A 19,660-nucleotide genomic window follows, 5' to 3' on the forward strand; every position below is an offset into this window, starting at 1 on the left:
TTAGCATCACTAATGAATAGGAAGCACACATCACTTATGATGGATTCTAGCCCCAAATGTTTAACTTGTATCCATCAAGTCTTTAGAACTAACTTCTAGTTCTCAGGAAATACAGAGGATTGATGAATAAGCCATATGGCACCTTGAGGAAGCGAGCAAATTCAGGAGGTAGGATATTTTGTAGCATAACTGGTCCAGTTTCTCTACCAAGATGGTATCATCAGGAAAATAAAGAGGGAGGGCCTCTGCTAAATTAAAAGAGGCCCAAAGGACATAACAACCAGATGCAATATGTGGTCCTACAGTGAATTTCATTTTAGAATCAGCAAATATAAATGACATTTGGGGGACAAATGGGAAAATGTGAATATGGCCAGGATATTAGATGAGATGAAAAGTACCTATATGAAAAGGTTGGACAATAAAGTTCGCGAACTTTCCACTGTGTGTGCGATCACACAGTGGAAAGTTCAAGAACTTAATTGTCTGATCTTTTCATATGTGTATAGGGGAAAAAAATCAGAAAAGGCTGTCACACTGATGTGCTAACAATTATAATCTCTGGGCAACAGGAATATAGTATTTTTATCTTTTTAGTCTTGTCTGTCTACATATACTAACTTTCTATACTGCATATTTGCTACTTTTGTAATAATGAAAGGTTATTTTTAATTTTAAAAAGGGGGCTTTCACAAGATTAACCAGAAGTTCCCGTAAGAATTAAATGAGATAATACATGGAAAGCACAGTGACTAGAATAAAAAAATTCAATAAATGTCAGCAATTTTTTTAGTAAAAGAAAAACTAATCCCCTTTAAATCATTTAGGAAGTTCCCTATTAAGAACTGAAAAACAGGGGCAATTTTCTAACCATTAAAAACAAAACAAACACAGAAAACCCCCAAAACTAAAACAAAACACCCGCAGATCTACCAGTTGACAACAGCTGATCTTTATCCAACGCCCCTAATGTTTATTCTTGTTCTCGTGTCCTCTCTCTGTCTCTATCTCTCTTTCTCATCAAAGGGAAGAAAAGTAGAGACTATAAAATAACTGAAACATCAACACATAAGCTTATAATCGAAGAGGAAGTATAAGCCATCTTTCTGCATTAGGCAGTAGTCACTGTCTTTTGCCTCCAACACTTCTTAAAGCTACAGGCTTTAATTCTTATCTCTGTGGTTAATTTAAAAATAAGTAGGAGGGCTTTGTGTTTTAGAAAAATTACACTCTGAATATTTTTTACTATTTAGAATGGTATTTTTACCAGTTCAGACATGGGGTCCCGTGTCCACAGGGATTAGGTTCATGCTCAGAGTCTGATAAGCTTTGGGGACCTTTGGTGACAGTCTCACATGGGCTGCAAGACAGCACCAGGTTCTGAAAGCTCATACATTTAGTTAGAGGGCAAATGCCATGTTGAAGACTGCGGAAGAACTTGTCACGCAGTAATCATGCGGACTCTTCCTGTTCTAAGGTTCTTGTAATGCGAGAAATACCTTCCTGCCTTCTTAACGACAGCTGGAAGCCCAGTGCTCTGGCCGCAGTGCTAACTTTAGGGATTCAGCAACATCTTTCGTCCTATAAGCTGAAGCAATTCAATAAAATTCACAAGCGCTAAAGGCTAAGTTGTACTCAGCGGGCACTAAATAAAATTAAAACAGTAAACACGGTGAAAACACAAAGCACTCAAGAAGGAATCGATTCTCCTTGGCAGAAGGGTGCCCGAAAGGAGGGACATGATGACAGGAGCAGGGCTTATCAGAAGAGACTGCGAGAGCTGCAAATCACACCAATCGGATGCCATTCTTTACAGGTGTCTATTTTATTTCACTTGGGAGCCTGGCTCTTCCTTTCCTTAGTCCTTGTAATGTGCACTTTCTCTGCCAGCCTCAGGAAACACACTTCAGCAGGCCATGCACAGCAGCATGTTCCAGCAGGGGCTCCCCACCTATAATCACGCAGCCAAGTAGAAACTGGATGGATCTGATTGAAGATGGGACGGCCAGAGAGAAATGTCTCGAAACTCGTCAGCACAAGAAAAGGGACTCACAGCTCTGCGACACGAAAGCCTGGTGACTGCCTTGCCAAAGAGCCTTCCTTCGCTTCTTCAACCTGCGTCTGAGTCAGTGCTTTTCTCCCTCTAGACACTGTTAATAGCGGTCCATCAAAAGTGCAGTTCAATACATAGACAGGAATTCCGCTTCTTGTTTAATGGGCAGGTGTAATTTAATCTTCCATCTATATAAATGGGAAGCTGAAAGCTATTCCTGGCGGCCCAAAGAATTAACTACAGGGCTAGAGTCTCTTACAGTCGGCTGCACTGCAGGTCTGTTTCTTTCACGCTCTTGTCCACACGTCCCTCTTACCCACACGTCCCTCACCTAAGTAGTGTCCACGCAGACTCCTCCCAACTCCTCCTGCTGTCACCATCTGCAGAGGAAAGTGCCTGGAATCTCGATGGTCACATCATCCAATGTTTGCTCACACAGGCATTTGAGAGTGTGGGGCTCACACATTGCATCTGGGAGGTCCCCCTCACGTTAAACCTTGTGATAAAGAGGAAAGCGATGGGGAGCTTCTAAATTTCCTATCAGTTTTATTCAACCTTGAGCCAAAAGAATTCTCTCTTCAAAACAAATTTTTAACATGTCAGTTAACACTGGGAGCCAGAAAACAAATACAACAACACCCCAAACCTGTTACATCCAGCTGAGCTTGTGTAACGTGAGGGATTTATCAAGATCGGACAGAGCAGCTGGCAATATACCAGGCACACTTGGCTTGAGGATCACAAGTTGTATGGAATTTTGTAACAAGGACCAGAATGGTAGAAAACTACAGACCTCTCGAGACAATGAGTCATAAAAACTGAAAAGGTGCAACAGTCACTGCAAAGTAGAATTGGGGAGAAAAAAAATGGGGAGAAAAACAAACGAAAAAAAGGATTTCTGCCGCCAACTTCCTAAGGAGGATAGAGGCCCAGTGAGACTCAGGAGGAAAAAGCACACTGTTGTTCAACAGCTGGACTTGCCTTTAGAATTATTTCAATATCCTGAGCTTGGAGCAATGCTTGTTCCCACAACAGGAAGACCAGCCCCAGAAAGCAGAGACAGTAGCTGCAGTAATGACACCACCTGAAAACTCTACTGTCGTCGGCCCCTCCATCTCGTGCTGTGGTGTGAAGCAGTGCCAGCTGCCTCTCCTCTACAGTAAGCGTCTGGCCAACTGTACACAGTTCCTAGAAGGCTGATGGCTTCTGCAGTGCCTGGCCATCTCTCACTGCTTCATCAATTTGAGGATTGTACGTGGAAACAAAAAGCCACGGGAAGAGCCTTTGCCTTCTGTCTCCCTGGGACTCCACAGTTGCATACCCAGTGTCCTTCCTGACACGCCCATGTGATGTCTAGGAAGCATCTCAAATGCAGCCTTGCAGAAGCAAACTCTTGACTTTCTACCCCTCCCCAATCCTCTCCTTCCCTCCACTCATTCCCATGTCAGTCACCACTAACACCACCCAGCCAGCTGCTTCAGTCAAACCTAAGCATCCCCTCTACTTCCCTCATCTCCATGCCCAACTCATCCACAAGACAGACCGACCCCACCTCCAGCACACATTCCAAATGCAGTTACGCGTCTCCCCTTCCACTCCGACCACCTCCTCTGCCACCATGCCCTTGGCCTGGATGGCTGCCATGGCTTCCTCACTGGATTCCCTGCTGTCATCCAACTCGCCCCCCACCCCCACCCCAGCATCCACAGGCGACTACTCTTTCAACACTGCATGTATTCGGGCCTCTGTCCCACCTCACTGCACTTCACCATCAGTGATCCTGCAATACCGCCGTCTTTGAGGTATGTGACAGCTGCATCCTTTCCTGCTTGGGCACCGCCTGTTTCTTCCACCTGGAAGGCTGTCCCTCCAAAAATGACTGACAGATCCTTGTCATTTCCTCAGAGAGGCACCCCAGACTGACCAATCACCTTCTATCGTGTCAATCTACTTCAATTACCTCAATAGCACTTTCCAAGACTGGATCTTTTTCTTGATTGTTTAATCATTTTTGTCTGTTCCCATGAAAGTCAGGCTTGTCTTTTCACCACTATATTCCCAGGGCTTAGCACAGTGCTTGCACACAGTGTAGCGTCATAAATACTGTTGACGGAATGTCTTCATCCCTTTGATGAGTGATGGTCAACCACCCAAGATATTGTGCTCTGTGTTAGGGATGAGAAAGATGTGATAGCCTTGGTCTTAACCAGCTATAGCTTGAAAGGCATGTGTGGCAAGAATTTGGCTGGCCAAACTAATGCACTTATAGGGTACTCTTGAAAGGGAGGCATATTTTTAAAATTTTTTTAATTTTTAAATTAAAATTTATTGGGGTGACAATTGTTAGTAAAGTTACATAGGTTTCAGGTGTACAATTCTATATTACATCATCTATATATCACATTGTGTGTTCACCACCCAGAGTCAGTTCTCCTTCCATCACCATATATTTGATCCCCCTTACCCTCATCTCCCACCCCCCACCCCCCACCCCCCTTACCCTCTGGCAACCACTAAACTATTGTCTGTATCTATGAGTTTTTGTTTCTCATTTGTTTGTCTTGTTCTTTTGTTGTTTTTGGTTTATACAGTACATATCAGTGAAATCATACAGTTCTCTGTCATTTCTGTCTGACTTATTTCGCTTAGCATTATACTCTCAAGATCCATCCATGTTGTCACAAATGGTCCTAATTCCACAGTAGTATTCCAAAAAAGGAGGCACTTTTCATGTGTTCCCACTGGGCTCTGTTCTCTTTTAGAATGCCATGTGCCTTGCTGCAAATTATAAAGTAAGTAGTAGTGATGATGACAATGATGAAAACGATGGTGGGATGGTGATCATTCATCGTGTCCCTACTGGGTTCCAGCCACTGTACGCGTCATAGTGTTTGTCCTCCAAACAACCCTGCCTGAGCGAGCATTACAGTCACACTGACACAGGGGAATTAAGAGAGGTGCAGAGGGAACAAGTAACTGGCCAGTCCCTTAGCTACCAAGGCCACGCCTGACACGATGCTAACGCTTCTCCCCACTTGGCCACGCTGTCAAAGAAACTGACCCACAGTTCATACCCACCCACCCATGGCAGCAAGAAAGAAAAACATGAGTTAACATCTGAGTTTCATAGAGCGATTTAGTTCCCCAAACCACCCAGTGATGTGAGAGATAAGAGGGAAAATATGAGAGTAATAGGTTATAAGTCCAGTTCAGTTCATATCACATCCTTAAAGAAACCAGGCTTCAAGGAAAATGCGATACTTTCTCTCCCCGCCCCTTCCCCCTCCCCATGTTCATAAGCAAAACTGGGAGAGAAGGGGTTAAACTGTTAAGCACAGAACAGATGCTGGTCAAGTAAACACTGTGAAAATGTTTAATCAGTTGACTCAAAACATTAACTTTCTCTTCTCCTCAGCACCCCACAGCAGTAAATACCCAGTTTCCAAACCACTAACCTTGTGAGTTCTTCTTGGAGTTGTGTGTGGTCAGGTGGAAAGAATTTCACCACAAACTTAACAACAACATGCTTTGGCCCTAAAGAAGAAGAAGAAGAAAAAAACATTTTTTTTTAAATTTGTGTTTCAAATGCAACTAAAGACAAAGACTTTCTGGGGTATATTATATACCAAATAATGAGTCTCATTCCAAGCTGCCAAGAGTATACCTGCCAACACCCAAATCACCAAACAAAGGGTCAAGTTCAGTTACTAAATCACACCTTCACATTGTGGGAAACAGATATCTGGTTTTTAAAAAACTGACAAGGGTACGACCTTAAGGCATTAAACCTTTTCTCTGGAGACTTAAATTGTAAAGGGCATTCCAAAATCTGTCTAATTAGCTGTGTTAGTCCAAAGACAGGTTTCAAATCATTTTAAAAGGAGATAATGTAAATCAGTTATGTAATTTATTATTTGTAACTATCTGCAAGGTATAGCTGCTAACGTAGCTAGCACCCACGTACCAGGTACTCTCCTGAGCTCTGGGGAGAAAACATCTACAAGCTGTGGCCCTGCTCCTGCCAGCCAAAGCCTTTATAACGTCTTACAAACCATCTTATCGATGAGCTCAAAGTCAGGAAGCAGGTCTGGGAGGGGGTGGGTAGGGAGAGACCGTGAAGGAGATGGATACGTTTTATTTTCACAGTTAAGACAGAACAAACAGATGATAAAATAATCATTTATACTCGGAGCCAGAGTTGGCCTTTATGTGTACGCTGCATATTATAAGAGCAGTACTACAGGGGCTGCCATTGGAAATGACAGCAACGAGGTTCTCTGTTCTATGAAATACAAGGCGCTGCAATGAAACCCCAAGTTTAGCAGGAGTCCTATAAAAGCAGAAAACGTCTTTTTGCTCTACCTTTCACTATCACAAAAAATAGATGTTGCATCGTAATTTCTATGCTAACACATGCAAGTTTAGAAAAAAAACAAAGAAACCAAAACTGATATATTGTAAGGCGAAGATGTGGGCAATATATGCAAAATTAGGAGGAAGAAAACAAGGAACAGAAATAGTGAAGCCAAGAGAAGCTGGGCTTTTCCTTAATCACTCCAAAAATGAACAGAAACCGTCACATGTCAGTTCTGAGTAACAAAATAACAATAGCAAAATGGGGGACATGGGAAGGCAACTTTCACCGACAGGGAATTAAATGCGGGAACTCAGATCCTTAGAAAATCTGAAGTTAGGCAGATGCTAGCACTAAATACAAAATGATGGTTTTGTCACACATGGCTAGTCACAGCACAGGGAGATGAAAAGGAGAACCCAGTTCTGGCCCAACAGTGACAGACTCTCTTTGGTCTGCATTTGGTAATGTCTGAGAGATTCCTTTCCACCATTAGCAGTTCCCATCATTAGTCACTGCAGGGACAAATGCCATCATCCTAGACTCTGCACTACCTCCACCCATCAGGGCTGGCTAGGGCTTTTCTCAGCAGGGTGTTTCCCCCCACCCACCACTTGGTGGCTGGCCAACCACCCAGTAAACGTTAAACAAACAATGGCCATTTCAAGTTCAGCATCAATAATTGCTTAATTTAAATGACAGATCAACACCAGTTTCAATTGCATAAGGGCCATACATACACTGGGTGCCTGTTTAGTACATCCACATAAACGGCTCTGAGAAACCCTCAGTGGGGTTTCTTAATCAGATAGAGAAGCAATCCCACAAGGTATTGTGTGCTTCAAACTCAGCTAAAGAAATGCAGATTTGTTACCATCCTCAAACTCTTCCCAGTCTCTGGTTGCAGTGAGGAACTATGTGGATGACTTTGAGAACAAAGCCTGGCTCTGAACTTGACCTAAAAGCAGAGAGAGGGGAGGAAGTTCCAGTGCTGAGACTCAGTGAGAAGGGAGAGAAAAACCAAGTGTTCACTTTCCTTCCTCCTCTCCTAGGCCCTCCTTAATCTTTTCTCCAACACGCAGTCTAAATGTAAGCCATGCTCCCTTCAGTTCTGCTTGCCATTCAGAAACACGCACACACACACACACACACACACCACCACCACCACCACCACCACGCCCACCACGCCCACACACCGTAATTTTCCAAATCACACTTGCATTCTGATTTCACAGGCTTTGAAGAGGCAGGACAGAAAACTTTACACCAATTTTATGAATACATGGCTCTACCTTTCTCCCTCAAAGGGAGCAGGTAAGCAACACTGGTAGAGACAAGACAAGCTCAATTATTCTGGGGCTTAATAACATGCTTTAGCTGTTAATCAAAATGATATTTGATTTTCCAAGCAAGGTTTTGATTACCAAATTGTTACATACTAAAATTGCAAAACATACAGTTTAATAGCATGCGGATTAGCGGATGATGAAAAGCAATCGAGGTGTAAAAAAGAGAATCTGTATCACTAAGTGCTTGATGCCACAGGGCAGACAACGTCTAGACGAGGAAAATGTCTGGCTTTATATTTAACCTCCCTGTTAAGCGTACAGTATATACTTACTTCTAATCTGCTTGACAATAGGTTTTAGGAGATCCAGCCACACCTACAAAAGAAAAACAAGAGCAGATTGAGACATAAATTCTCAGTGAAAGAGTGCAAATATTTTAAGACTTTATTTCAGCAAATATTAATGAACGACTGCATGTCTGGCTAGAAGCCGAGTGAAACATGCACACTCCTTAATGAAACAAAATGCACGTATGTGTACGTATGTACAGACAGCATATCTTTGAGGGATACAGAAAGGGAATTAATATTTGTAGAATACCACTTCTGTACCAGGCCCTATCCAGAAGCTATTTACCTCTCTGAACAAGGGCTGGAAGGATTCCTGTTACCCAGGAGAGAAATCTGAGACAGTGGCTCAATAATTTGTCTCAAGTCTCTCAATTCCAGAGTGGCAGAGAGGGGAATGAAATTAGGCCTGCCCAACTTCAAAGTCCAGACTCTTTTCACACACATGCTCCTCAATATGCAGTTTTGAGTGGCAAAACTAAGAAAGAGAGGAAGGGCAGGAGGTGGGTGAGAGGGAGAGGGAGAGAAGTGGGGTGGGGGTGCTGCTACCCTTATTAAATAAAGTGCTAAATTAACCATATTATCCCATTTCACACATGTTTTTCTTTAAACTCCCCTTGAACTTGTGGTCATTTGAAAGAGTTATACTGAAGCTCATATTTGCATATATGACAAAAACAAGGTTAATGTGCTTAATGTCAAGATGGTTTTATAAGTAAATATGAAAATGAGACCACCCTAAAACTATGCAAAGAACAACAGGTAACTGATGAAGAAAAAAATGACAATGGCTAATAGGAAAATGTTCAAATTCAGGAGTAATTTGAATTACAGATTAATTGTTAAATAACCAAATACCATTTCCACCCATTAAAAGTCCATATGTACATGTGTATTTATATTTTATAATATACAACATTGGTAAGGGTGCAGGGAAATACCCACTGTCTTACTCTATTGGTGGATGTATGAACTGGTACAACATGTCTAGAGACTAATTAGGGAATAATTATCTAAAACCTAAAATGTATTCCTATACATATTCTTTCATCCAGTAATTCACCTTTGGGAAATTACGCATTTACGTGCAAAAAGATTTATGTACAAGTAATGCTAATCACATGTTTACAACAGTGATAAATTTTTACAATAACCTAAATAAATGGATAAATAAATGGTCTACATCTCTATGACACATTATGATGCAAACATTAAAAACTATGTTCTTGATAAATACTAAGAATGTGGAAAAATGTGTTTGGGGAGTTTGGAAGTTGGGTGATTTCTTGTCTTCTGCCTTTTGTATTATCCAAATTACCTTAAATGAGCACTAATAATTCTCATAATGTAAAGAATTAAAAATGTCAAGTTCTTACTTATTCAGGTTAAACTTCCCTCGTCACCTTTGCAAATAAATAAGATTTTATAATGAAACTCTCATTTGTCTATTTCCCATCTCATATCCCTCTCTTATAAGAGAAAAAAAATAATGGCATTAGTTTAGGATCATGTCCACTGCTGTACTCATAACCTCAACCTTAGAATGAGAATCATCATTCAAAACAGCAGTTATCATTTGCAAGATATTATTTTCCTCCTAAGAACCCTACAAGATGGATGAGGTGGCAAATGGATCTCCATTTGATAAGAAAACTGAGATTTAGAGACCAGATACCCAAAGTTGGAACTTAAACTCTGTTCTTCAAACTCATTTATTAATTCCACAAAATATTAGAGAGTCCCTATGCTAGGCTCTGAGAATCCAACGATGAGAAAACCAGTCATGGTCCCCGCTTCATGGAGCTTATGGTCTAATGAGGAAGATGGGCAGGAACCAAAACACCTTCATAACAAAAGTGAAGAAAGACCTGAGACAAGTGAAATGAAGGGGAGTGAGTCCCAGAGGACACTGAGTGTCTGGGATAGAGAGGTTTGCTCCAGTCATGGGAGGAGCCGAGGTAGAGGGAACCTGAGGTTTGATACGAACATGTCCGTGAACTTGACATTGTGCTGAGATCTGAAGGGGACGAGAGTAAGAACAGATGAAGACACACAGTAAAAACACTCTGGTGAAAGAAAACCAACATGGTTACAGAGCAAGGCTGGTGGGTCAGCAAGGGGCCAGCCACACCCAGGACATGTTAAGATTCTTCGCTCTCATCCTAAGAACAATGTGAAGGGTTTAAGCATGGGGCTGATACAACCAGATGTGAACTTTAGAAAGATTAGCCTTGCAGTGTGAGGAGAGATAGAGGGGGCCAGATTAGATGCAGGTTGACCTGTTGCAATTGTCCGGGCAAGAGAGGATGGTATTTGGGACCAGGAGGGCAGAAGTAAACCTGGGGGAAAGTGGGTGGATTTAAGAAAAAATGACTAGGGAAAACCGAAAGGGATTTACTGATGGACTGGATGTGGTGGCTGAGGGAGGAGACAGTGACCAGATTTCTGACATGAGCATCTAAATGGATGCTGGTGTCATTCACAGAGACAGGGCGCACTGGAAGAGGGCTAGGAGGGAGGGGTTGATTTTACGAGGTGCCCTTGGATTTCATGAGGAAGAGACAGTATGCAAATGGCAGGCCACACTCGTCCGGAGCTCAGAGGCAAAGCCTGGGCGGGAGCTCTCACATTTAGAAGTCGCAACCACCCTGACTCCATCAAGGATAAGACAGCCTGGTAGAGTCCAGAAAATGAAATGCAGGAGCACGGATGAGGGCGCCACCATGGAACAGCCAGGTGGCGCAGAACAGGATAGAAGGAAAATAAGGAGAGATCTGTGTCATGGAAGCCATGGGACGGAAGATGGTATCCAGGAGGAAGAACAGCAAGAACTGTTGAGAGGTCCAATAAAGAGAACTAGAGGGTCTGCTGCTCTGTTGACTCAGGGATGGGTCTGAAGATCTGGCGGGTAGTGAAGAGACGGGAGGATGAAGGGCTTTTTCAAAGGTTGGCTGTGGAGGAGGAGACAAGAGACTAACAGTACAGGTGTGAGGAATCACAGAAGGGTACTGTGTATTTGCTTGTTTTTAACAGGGAAGCACGAGATGCATCTAAAAAGAAGAGAGATGGAGAATATGAACGAGCATGAAGGGATAACCAACGTCTTTCCTAAGAGACATGAAATGATGTGAGAAGATCGCTCTAAAAGACAGGGCAATGGCTGGAGATAGAAAAAAAGCTCTTCTGTTGCGGGAGGGAGAAAGATAGGCTAATGACACATGTAAGTTTACATTTCTGTGCCAGGAAGATAAGAACATTCCTTTCTGATGCCTTCTGTTTTCCCTATAAAATCTGAGGGTTGGAGGATGGAGGCAAGTGGAGAAGATTCAAAATAGCTGTGTTGCATGGGACCTACAATTGAGTAGGGAATTCTGGTGGGACGCCCCAGGGCTCGGAGCACCCACTCGTGAACCTGGCATCCTCTGTTCTTTGAGCCTCCATGGCTGCCCCAGGGGAACCATGTCTGAGATCTTTCACCATCTCTAATTCTGCTACAGAATCGGCCCAAACTTCTGCAAACCACTTAGGACTAAACAACTATGTTCTCGCAATGTAGTTGCCAATTTTATGAATTGTTTTAAAACATCTCTCTTCTGTTTTTGGCATTTCTGTGGAAAGCATCAAACACAAGCACCAATTTAAGCCAACTGAGCATGTGGTTTTAGAACATGTAGGTCTGGGGAATATCAGACTAGCTTCAATGAGTTCATTTGGTAGAGCTCTGCAGCAATAATGCTACATGGCACTGATCACATCAGAGCGAAACTGGCCTGGATGCGAACATGGGGCCTGTGAGAACCTCTCCATTTTCCAGTGAGACTGATATTTGCTGACAGAAAAGGTCTTGCACACATAGGACTTAAACTACTATAAATGGGTGAACTAGAAGGAGCTCATCTCATTTCCAAGAAGAAAACTAGGGGTGCTGTTTGACTACAGTTAAAGCACTGAAGTTTGATATACTGGGGGTGCCAAAAAATGTACACAAGTGGACACACTTTGGTCAACGTTGCTCAAGCAGTCGTTCACCATAATCAGAAGTGTCTGGACGCTGATGGTAACCACTTTGAGCACCTCTTGTGATTGCAGAAGTCAAACGTGACGTGTATTCATCTTTTGTTATCGGTATATACTATTACAATTTTAATACAGTTTTCTTTTCTTAAAATGTATATACATTTTTTAGGCACCCTCTGTATAGGGAGGGCTACTGGGAAGCATTTAAACTGGATTAGATCATCTTAGACAAAACACTTGTTAATTCAACCTAAGCAGAACAGAAACAAGTTCTAGAGGAGTTAACGAGGCAACAAAAGCACCGTAATCTTTCATTCCCTGCCAATGGCTCTCTAGAGGGTCACATTTGTAATGACGTATCCTCTCACGCTACCCCCCACCTTTTCAACCAAGCCACACATCCCTGTTCTCTCTAAAACCATGCTGCTGGTTTCTAGGGCACCGCTACATACCCACATTACCTGACTTTAAAGGATTTGGTTAAAATGAATGGACTTACAGAAATGTCATTCCCAGTCAGTAGGGCTCACCGAATCAAGGAAATTCCCATGCTGGGATTTGAAGACCCATACTAAGAGTTTGCTAGGGCTGCCATGGCAAAGTACCACAGACTAGGTGGGCATGGACAACAGACATTTATTTCCTCATAGTTTTGGAGGCTCGAGGTCTTGCAGGTTTGGGTTCTCCTGAGACCTCTCTCACTGGCTTGCGGTTGGCTGCCTCCTGGCTTTGTCCTCACATGGTCTTCTCTCTGTGCATACATGCCCTTGGTGTTTCTTGGGGACCTCCAAACTTCCTCTTCTTAAAATGATTCCAATCAGACTGGACTGGGGCCTACTGTACTGGCCTCATTTTAACCCAATCCCCGATTAAAGGCTCTGTCTTCAAGTACGGCCACATCCTGAGGTACTGGGCATTAGAGCTTCAACATACAAATTTTAGAGGGACACAATTCAGCCCATAACAGCTATCTCCCACACTTTGGTTTCAATATAGCTTTCCAGGAGCGTCTTCCCGTTTGCCTACATTTTGGTCAGGCTCCCTATTTTCTTCTGATCCTCTGGTAATACTATTTCCCCCCTTTGGAATGTGCTCTCTGCGCTGAAATACTGTTAGGTGAGAAGAAATGCTTTAATGCCTTAGTGTCAAAGGCAAGGCAAAATGAATCCTTGTTCCCAAAGCTGTTCCCTTCTTTCTGAAAACATCTCTGGCCCCTGTTATTTTGGCGAGTGACATTTTAGGTGGCTTTTGTAAGCAACTGAAATATTTGAGGTAGTTTTGGAAAGGGTCTTATTGAAAGAGTCAGTTACTTGATATTTGACAGGGGTCCAGGAAGAGACTATTTCTTGAGAACCTACTGTGTGCCAGGCACTAGATAGGTACTTTATACGTTCTCATTTAATATTCATAACAATGTGGTTAATTTTATACAGGAAAGAAGTGAAACTTGGAAAGCTTATTTAAGTTCCCCAAGGTCATACAGCTGAGATTCAACATCAACTCCACTTGACGCCAAGCCTGTGGTTTTCCTGCAACATAATACTCTGCCTCTCTAACAGTGAAAGGACTCACGAAAGTTCAGCTCTTGTCTTCATGTTGAAAAATCAAAACTGCAAACAATAAAAATTTTCATCAACTGTAACAGATATAGGAACCAGATAAAATGGATTGTAGAAAATTATCCAGTATCTAGAATTCATTGCAACAAATTAGTCTTCATGTTGACTCCTAGAGGAAATAACTTCATTTTGATGTTTTTTGTAATAATTTGTTTGAATGTAATTTTTCATATTAATTTTAATTACTGTATTAATTTTACATTTGGTTATATTTAAAAGATACGTTACGTGTGTCTTTCTTTTAAAATCTATTAGAGATTTCTGATTCTGGTCAAAATACAGTGAGAGGGCTTGGATCTTCTTATGTAAAAACAACCAAAAAAAAAAGGAAAAAGTATATAACACAAACGCTCTGAAAACTTGGGACACCAGGCAATGGGAAACAGTGATTCCTGAGAGATAACAAAATAATCATGATCCCTACAGTTGCCCCAGCCTTCTGCTTTGAGCAAGTTTCTAGATTGTGGCGCAGGGAGGAAGAATCTGGCAAAATTCATGAGTTGAAGAGATGGGACTGAGAGTGCAGGGGACCAAGGTAGTGAGAATTCCCAGGAAAGTACCAGAGAGTAGAAAGCTCTCTCCAGAAAGAGCATTAAGGAGAGGACAGAGGGTTACCATTGAGTGATAAGCTGGATACTGATTAATATATGCTTGTGAGGAAATATTTGGGGGAAAAAACAATGAAAACATTAGAGGCAACAGCGCCTGGTGTTCTCAGAGGGCCCGGAATACTACCTATTCTCACCAATTCATGGACACTGGGTGGAGTACTGAAGGGTCATGCCTCAGCAGTAGGGAATAATTTACCCAGATTGTACACCACACCAGTCCCACCTAACAGGTCTTAAAAGCCAGATCTGAAAGGACTAAATTGTTTCAAAATCAGTTAAGTGCATCCCAGAGCACTCAATAAAATGTATAGGAATACAGAACTATACAGCACTGAACAAGGGAACATTCATAATACCGAAAAAGAAAATCACTGGGCATAGAAAGAAGCAGGAAAATATGACAAAAAAATCAAATCTGACCTAGAACTGACACGTATGACAGAATTAGTAGAGAAGAACATGAAGACAGTTATTACAACTGTGTTCCCTAAGTTAAAAAGTTTGAGATATGGAAGATATAAAAAGGACTCAAATTGAACTTCTAAAGAAGAAAACTACATTGTGTGAAATTTTAAAAAAAAGAATGAAATTAATATCACATTAGACACTGCAGAAGAAATACTAATGAACTTGAAGACGTAGCAACAGAAACAATCCAAAATGAATCAGAGAGAAAAATTAGTAAAAACTTAATGAAGAACAACTTTAACAATAGAACAAAAATTAACAATAAAACAACTTTAGGCAGTTTAATACACGGAATTGGAGTCCCAAAGGGGAGGAGATGGCAAGAGAGGGACAAAGGAGAGGAAAAAGTATTAAAAGAAATAATAGCTGATTTCCTCCCCAAATTTGATCAAAATTATAAATCCACAGATACAAGAAGTTCAGCAACCCCAAGTATAAGAAATATGAAGAAAACTGCATGGAAGTACATCATAATCAAATTGCTAAAAAACAGTGATAAAATCAGCCAGAGGAAAAAAAGAGACATTATGTATAAAGGAGCAAAGGTAAAGATGACAGTAGATTTCTTGTCAGAAACAATCCAGTTGAGAACACAGTGACGCAAAATTTTTTTATGTACTGAAAGAAAAAATTCATCTTAGAATTTTACACTCAGCAAAAAATGTCTTTCAAAAAGGAAGGCAAAATAAAGACTCTCAAACACGTGAAAGTTGAAAGAATTGATCACCAGCAGAGCCACACAACAAGAAATGTAAAATAAAGTCCTTCAAGCAGAAGAAAAATGGTATCAGATGGAAATCTGTGTCTATAGAAAGGAATGAGGAACACCGAAATGTCAACTGCATGGTTAGTATGAGATGTTTTAAAGATTTATTATTTATATCTCTATAAAAGACAACAACAATAATAGTAATAATAGTAGTGTGGGGTTCATAGCTTATATAAAAGAAACTGTATGACAACAATAGGAAAAATGCCAGAAAGGGGAAAATGGAAGTCTGCTATTGTAATTTTTTATACTGTACGTAAAGTGGCATAATATCATTCGAAGGCAGGCTCGGACAAACTACAGATGTATATTATAAAACCCAAAGCAACCACTAAAGTTACAAATCAAAGGGTTATAGCTTATTAGCCAACAAAGACGGTAAAGTGGAATCATCAAAATATTCTACTAAGCAAAAGGAAGGCAGAAAAAAGAAACAAAGAATGGACAAGACAAATAGAAAAAAAAAATAGCAAGATGACTGACTTAACAATCACAGTAAATGTAAATGGTCTAAACATCCCCAGTTAAAAAGCAAGATTGTCAGATTGGAACAAAAGGCAAGATGCAACTGTCTGCTACCTCTAAGAAATGCACTGCAAATGTAAAAACATAAATAAGTTAAAAAGAAAAGGATTAAAAAGGTATATCATGCTAACAATAATAATTTTTTAAAACTCAAGTGGCTATGTTTGGATCAGACAAGGTAAATACCAGAATAAAGAATATCACCAAGGATAAAGAAGGTAATTTCTTAATAATTAAGAAATCAATTAATTAAGAGGATATAAAAATCTTACATCTTTATACACTTAAAACCAGAACTTCAAAATACATGAAGCAAAAACTGATCAAACTGCAAGGAGAAACAGACAAATCCACAATTAGTTTGATTTGAATACTTCTCTCTAGCCCTGGGAAGGGCAAAAGGGCAGTCGCTCCCCAGTTAGCAAGGCCCCAGATACCAGAACATGAAGGGTGCAGACAGCAAGAAAATATTGAAGAAAAAGATCAGTGGTGGCTAGAGGGTCAGAGGGGAGGCAGGGATCCACAGGTAGAACATGGGATTTTTAGGTCAGTAAAGCTCCTCTTTATGACACTCTAACGGTAGATACGTCATTATACATTTGTCAAAACCTATAGAATGTATGACGCAAAGGATGAACCCTAATGTAAACCTTGGACCACAATAACAATGTGTTAGTATTGGCTCATCAATGGTAACATACGTATCACACTGATGCAAGACGTTACTAGGAGACGCTGTGTACGTGTTAAAGGAGGGCAGTATGTGGGACTTCTCTGTACTTTCTGCTCAGTTTTTCTTTAAACCTAAAACTTCTCTAAAAATATAAATTATATTAATTAGAAAACAAAATGAAAACAAAAACCCACGTATCTTCCTTCCAGCTTAAGCAACAGAACATTACCCACAGCTCTATTTTCCCAGTGATTTGTCCTTTTTCCAGACTCTCGGCTCAAGCAGAGCTTTGCCTCCTCTGGGACCTGCCCCAACAACACAGCCACTGTCAATCAAACCGTGGTGCTGCCCTGTGTGGTGACCAAGCCACTCCACCACCTCACCTGTCCTTGGTTCTGCAATATTCTCATGCTTTACAGCTGGCATGTTCAATCAAGAGCCCTCCTGGAAATAGATGTCTGCAGTTAGACCCCACCCCCCTCCAGGAAGAAACAAGGCCAGGAGGCTGCAGCTAAGCATAGACGAAGGAGTTCCATCTGACCTCCGTGGGGAGGGGAAACCACCTGTCATCCCAAGTAGTCATGCTTTCTGTGACCTCAAGCCCCTAGGAAGCATGCCTACTGCGATGGACTGAAAGGCATCCCTCCAGAATTCACATGTTTAAGTCCTAACCCCCAAAGTGACTGTATCTGGAGATAGGGTCTTCAAAGGTACTTAAGATTTAATAAGGTCATAAGGATGGGTTCCCTGATCCAACAGGACTGTGCCCTTATAAGAACGGGAAGAGATCTCACCCTCTCTTTCTCCCCACTCCCACCCCTCTCTCCCACGTGAGGACACAGTGAGAAAGCAGCCATCTACAAGCCAGAAAGAGGGTCCTCACCAGAATCTAACCATGCTGGTGCCCTGATCTGTTTTGTTATGGCAACTCAAGCTAGGACACCTGCAAATGGCAAACCTGTTCTCCTGGCATGGAGAAGAATACAAAATGAATGAAAAGACGCCAGTCTTCTTCCTGAGCTTTACCAATATTTATTGATTAGAAATCAGAATTGTTTTATCGGGTCACTAAGCGATGTAGCTTTACTAAAGATTGGGGGGCCAGCCTCATTGGTTTCTGAGTTAGAATAGCAAGCATAAATACAACAGGTAACTGAATGCCTACTTATGTAACAGGAATCCCGCTGAACTCATGATTGTAAAGTATCTGAGTCTCATGATAACCTTGTAAAATTGCCACTTATTAATCCCAGAAGTTCACAATCTGCCCAGATGATAAATGACAAAGCAAATGTTTAAGCAGAGGTTTATAGGCCACAATACAGAGCTTTCCCCACTATCCTCAACAGGCCACTGAGGTAAATCTTCCTGCTGTACCTGTCTGCTTGCTGTTAAGGTGCACGCAGCTCTTTGAAGGGCAATGAGGGCAGCAGCCAAGTGGAGCAGAGAGCACTACACTGGCTGACACAGGCCTGTGAGTGAATCCTGGTTATCACCCTGGTTATAACAGTTCATTGTCAAGTACTGGGCAAGTGACCTCTTTGCATTTGCTCACTAAAATGTAGACGATAACATACTGACCTCGGAGAAACATTAAAAAGCAGAGCCTGGCAAACGAAGGCCCATGAGCCAAACCCAGCCTGGGGACAAAGATTGGCTTTTGTGTTTTAGATCAAAAGAAGAATTGTATTTCATGACATGTAAAAACTCTATGAAATTCAAATATCCATGCCCATAAGTACAGTTTTATCGGAACACAGCCAAGCTCATTCGTTTACATATCGTCTATGGCTGCTTCTGTGACGCACTGGCAGAGTTGGGCAGTTGCCACAGAGACAGTATTGCCTGCAAAGCCTAACCTATTTGCTATCTGGCTCTTTTTGCCGACCTCTAACATGAAGAACTGAGAGGCATTTAGGGTTAGAGCCGAGTCCATGGCACACAGAAGCTCGAGGACACTTGGCTCGTTGAGCGCTCCCCAGTGGCAGCCTAACATCTTTCTGGCCTTTCACCAGCCTTCAGACTCTTGGTACCAATTAGCTGGCATATTAAGTGCAGGGTCTTGGTTCCTGGGATCAGTAGTGTTTCCACCACGGAAAGCCCAATCAATTTTTTAAGAGCTGATTAAAAGACTTCTCTGCTCCTGTGGAGCAATCTCATGGGAACGGCTGCCTGACTGCAGGACAACGGCAGAGCAAACTCGCATGTAAACACAGTGATAAACTCTGCTGACTGACAAGCCATGGGGCAAGTGTAGTTAAGGGGAAAGCATAACTGATGACTTACTAATTACCTCTAGTCTATTTCCAATCTTGAGAAACACATCCTAGACCATGGAAAGTACTCGTTCTCCCTTAAAGCTTTTCCAAACCCTTACTACCGTGTTGCCCCGAGAATAAGACGTAGCTGGACCATCAGCTCTAATGCGTCTTTTGGAGCAAAAATTAATATAAGAGCCGGTCTTATATTAAAATACGTCTTATATTAAAGTACGACCGGGTCTTATATTAATTTTTGCTCCAAAAGATGCATTAGAGCTGATTGTCCAGCTATGTCTCATTTTCAGGGAAACACGGTAGGATGTGGGCTATTTACATGACAGAAGTGATGAGAAGAGGGGCAGAAGGCTGGGTGAGAATGCCAGCTGCCTGAACTTATTGCCTCGGGACAAAGGACCACAACTTTGTAAGTCAGGGGCTGTGGGGGAAAACTAGATTCCCACGTACCACCCACAAATAAATGGGCAAAATCAGTTGTAACAGCCTACGTTTGGGCATTTTGAGACCAACCATGCTTCCTCTTGGTTTGGCAGATATGTGAGCAACTCCCAAATGAAGCTTGGCAAAGGTAATTATCCCAACAGCACTATTAAAAAATCAGTGACAACACACCCATGTGAAAGCATTATTCATGATAACTGAGGGATAGAAGCAAC

The 19,660-nt window shown here is 41.7% G+C and overlaps 1 protein-coding gene across 2 annotated transcripts in view; it reads right to left on the reverse strand.

Annotated features, from left to right (window-relative positions):
• Positions 1-19,660, reverse strand: part of FARP1 (FERM, ARH/RhoGEF and pleckstrin domain protein 1) — a 283,093-nt gene that overhangs the window by 72,666 nt on the left and 190,767 nt on the right. For both annotated transcript variants that reach the window (XM_088792816.1, XM_088792815.1), the window contains exons 4-5: positions 8,029-8,071; positions 5,509-5,587 (exon numbers count right to left, since the gene is read on the reverse strand). In XM_088792816.1, coding sequence (XP_088648942.1) covers positions 5,509-5,587; positions 8,029-8,071 — 122 coding nt within the window. The remainder of the gene's footprint in view (positions 1-5,508; positions 5,588-8,028; positions 8,072-19,660) is intronic.

This window comes from Rhinolophus sinicus, chromosome 16 (genome assembly GCF_057876585.1).
Source record: "Rhinolophus sinicus isolate RSI-liver-muscle chromosome 16, RSI-T2T, whole genome shotgun sequence".
In the NCBI taxonomy this organism is placed as follows: domain Eukaryota; kingdom Metazoa; phylum Chordata; class Mammalia; order Chiroptera; family Rhinolophidae; genus Rhinolophus; species Rhinolophus sinicus.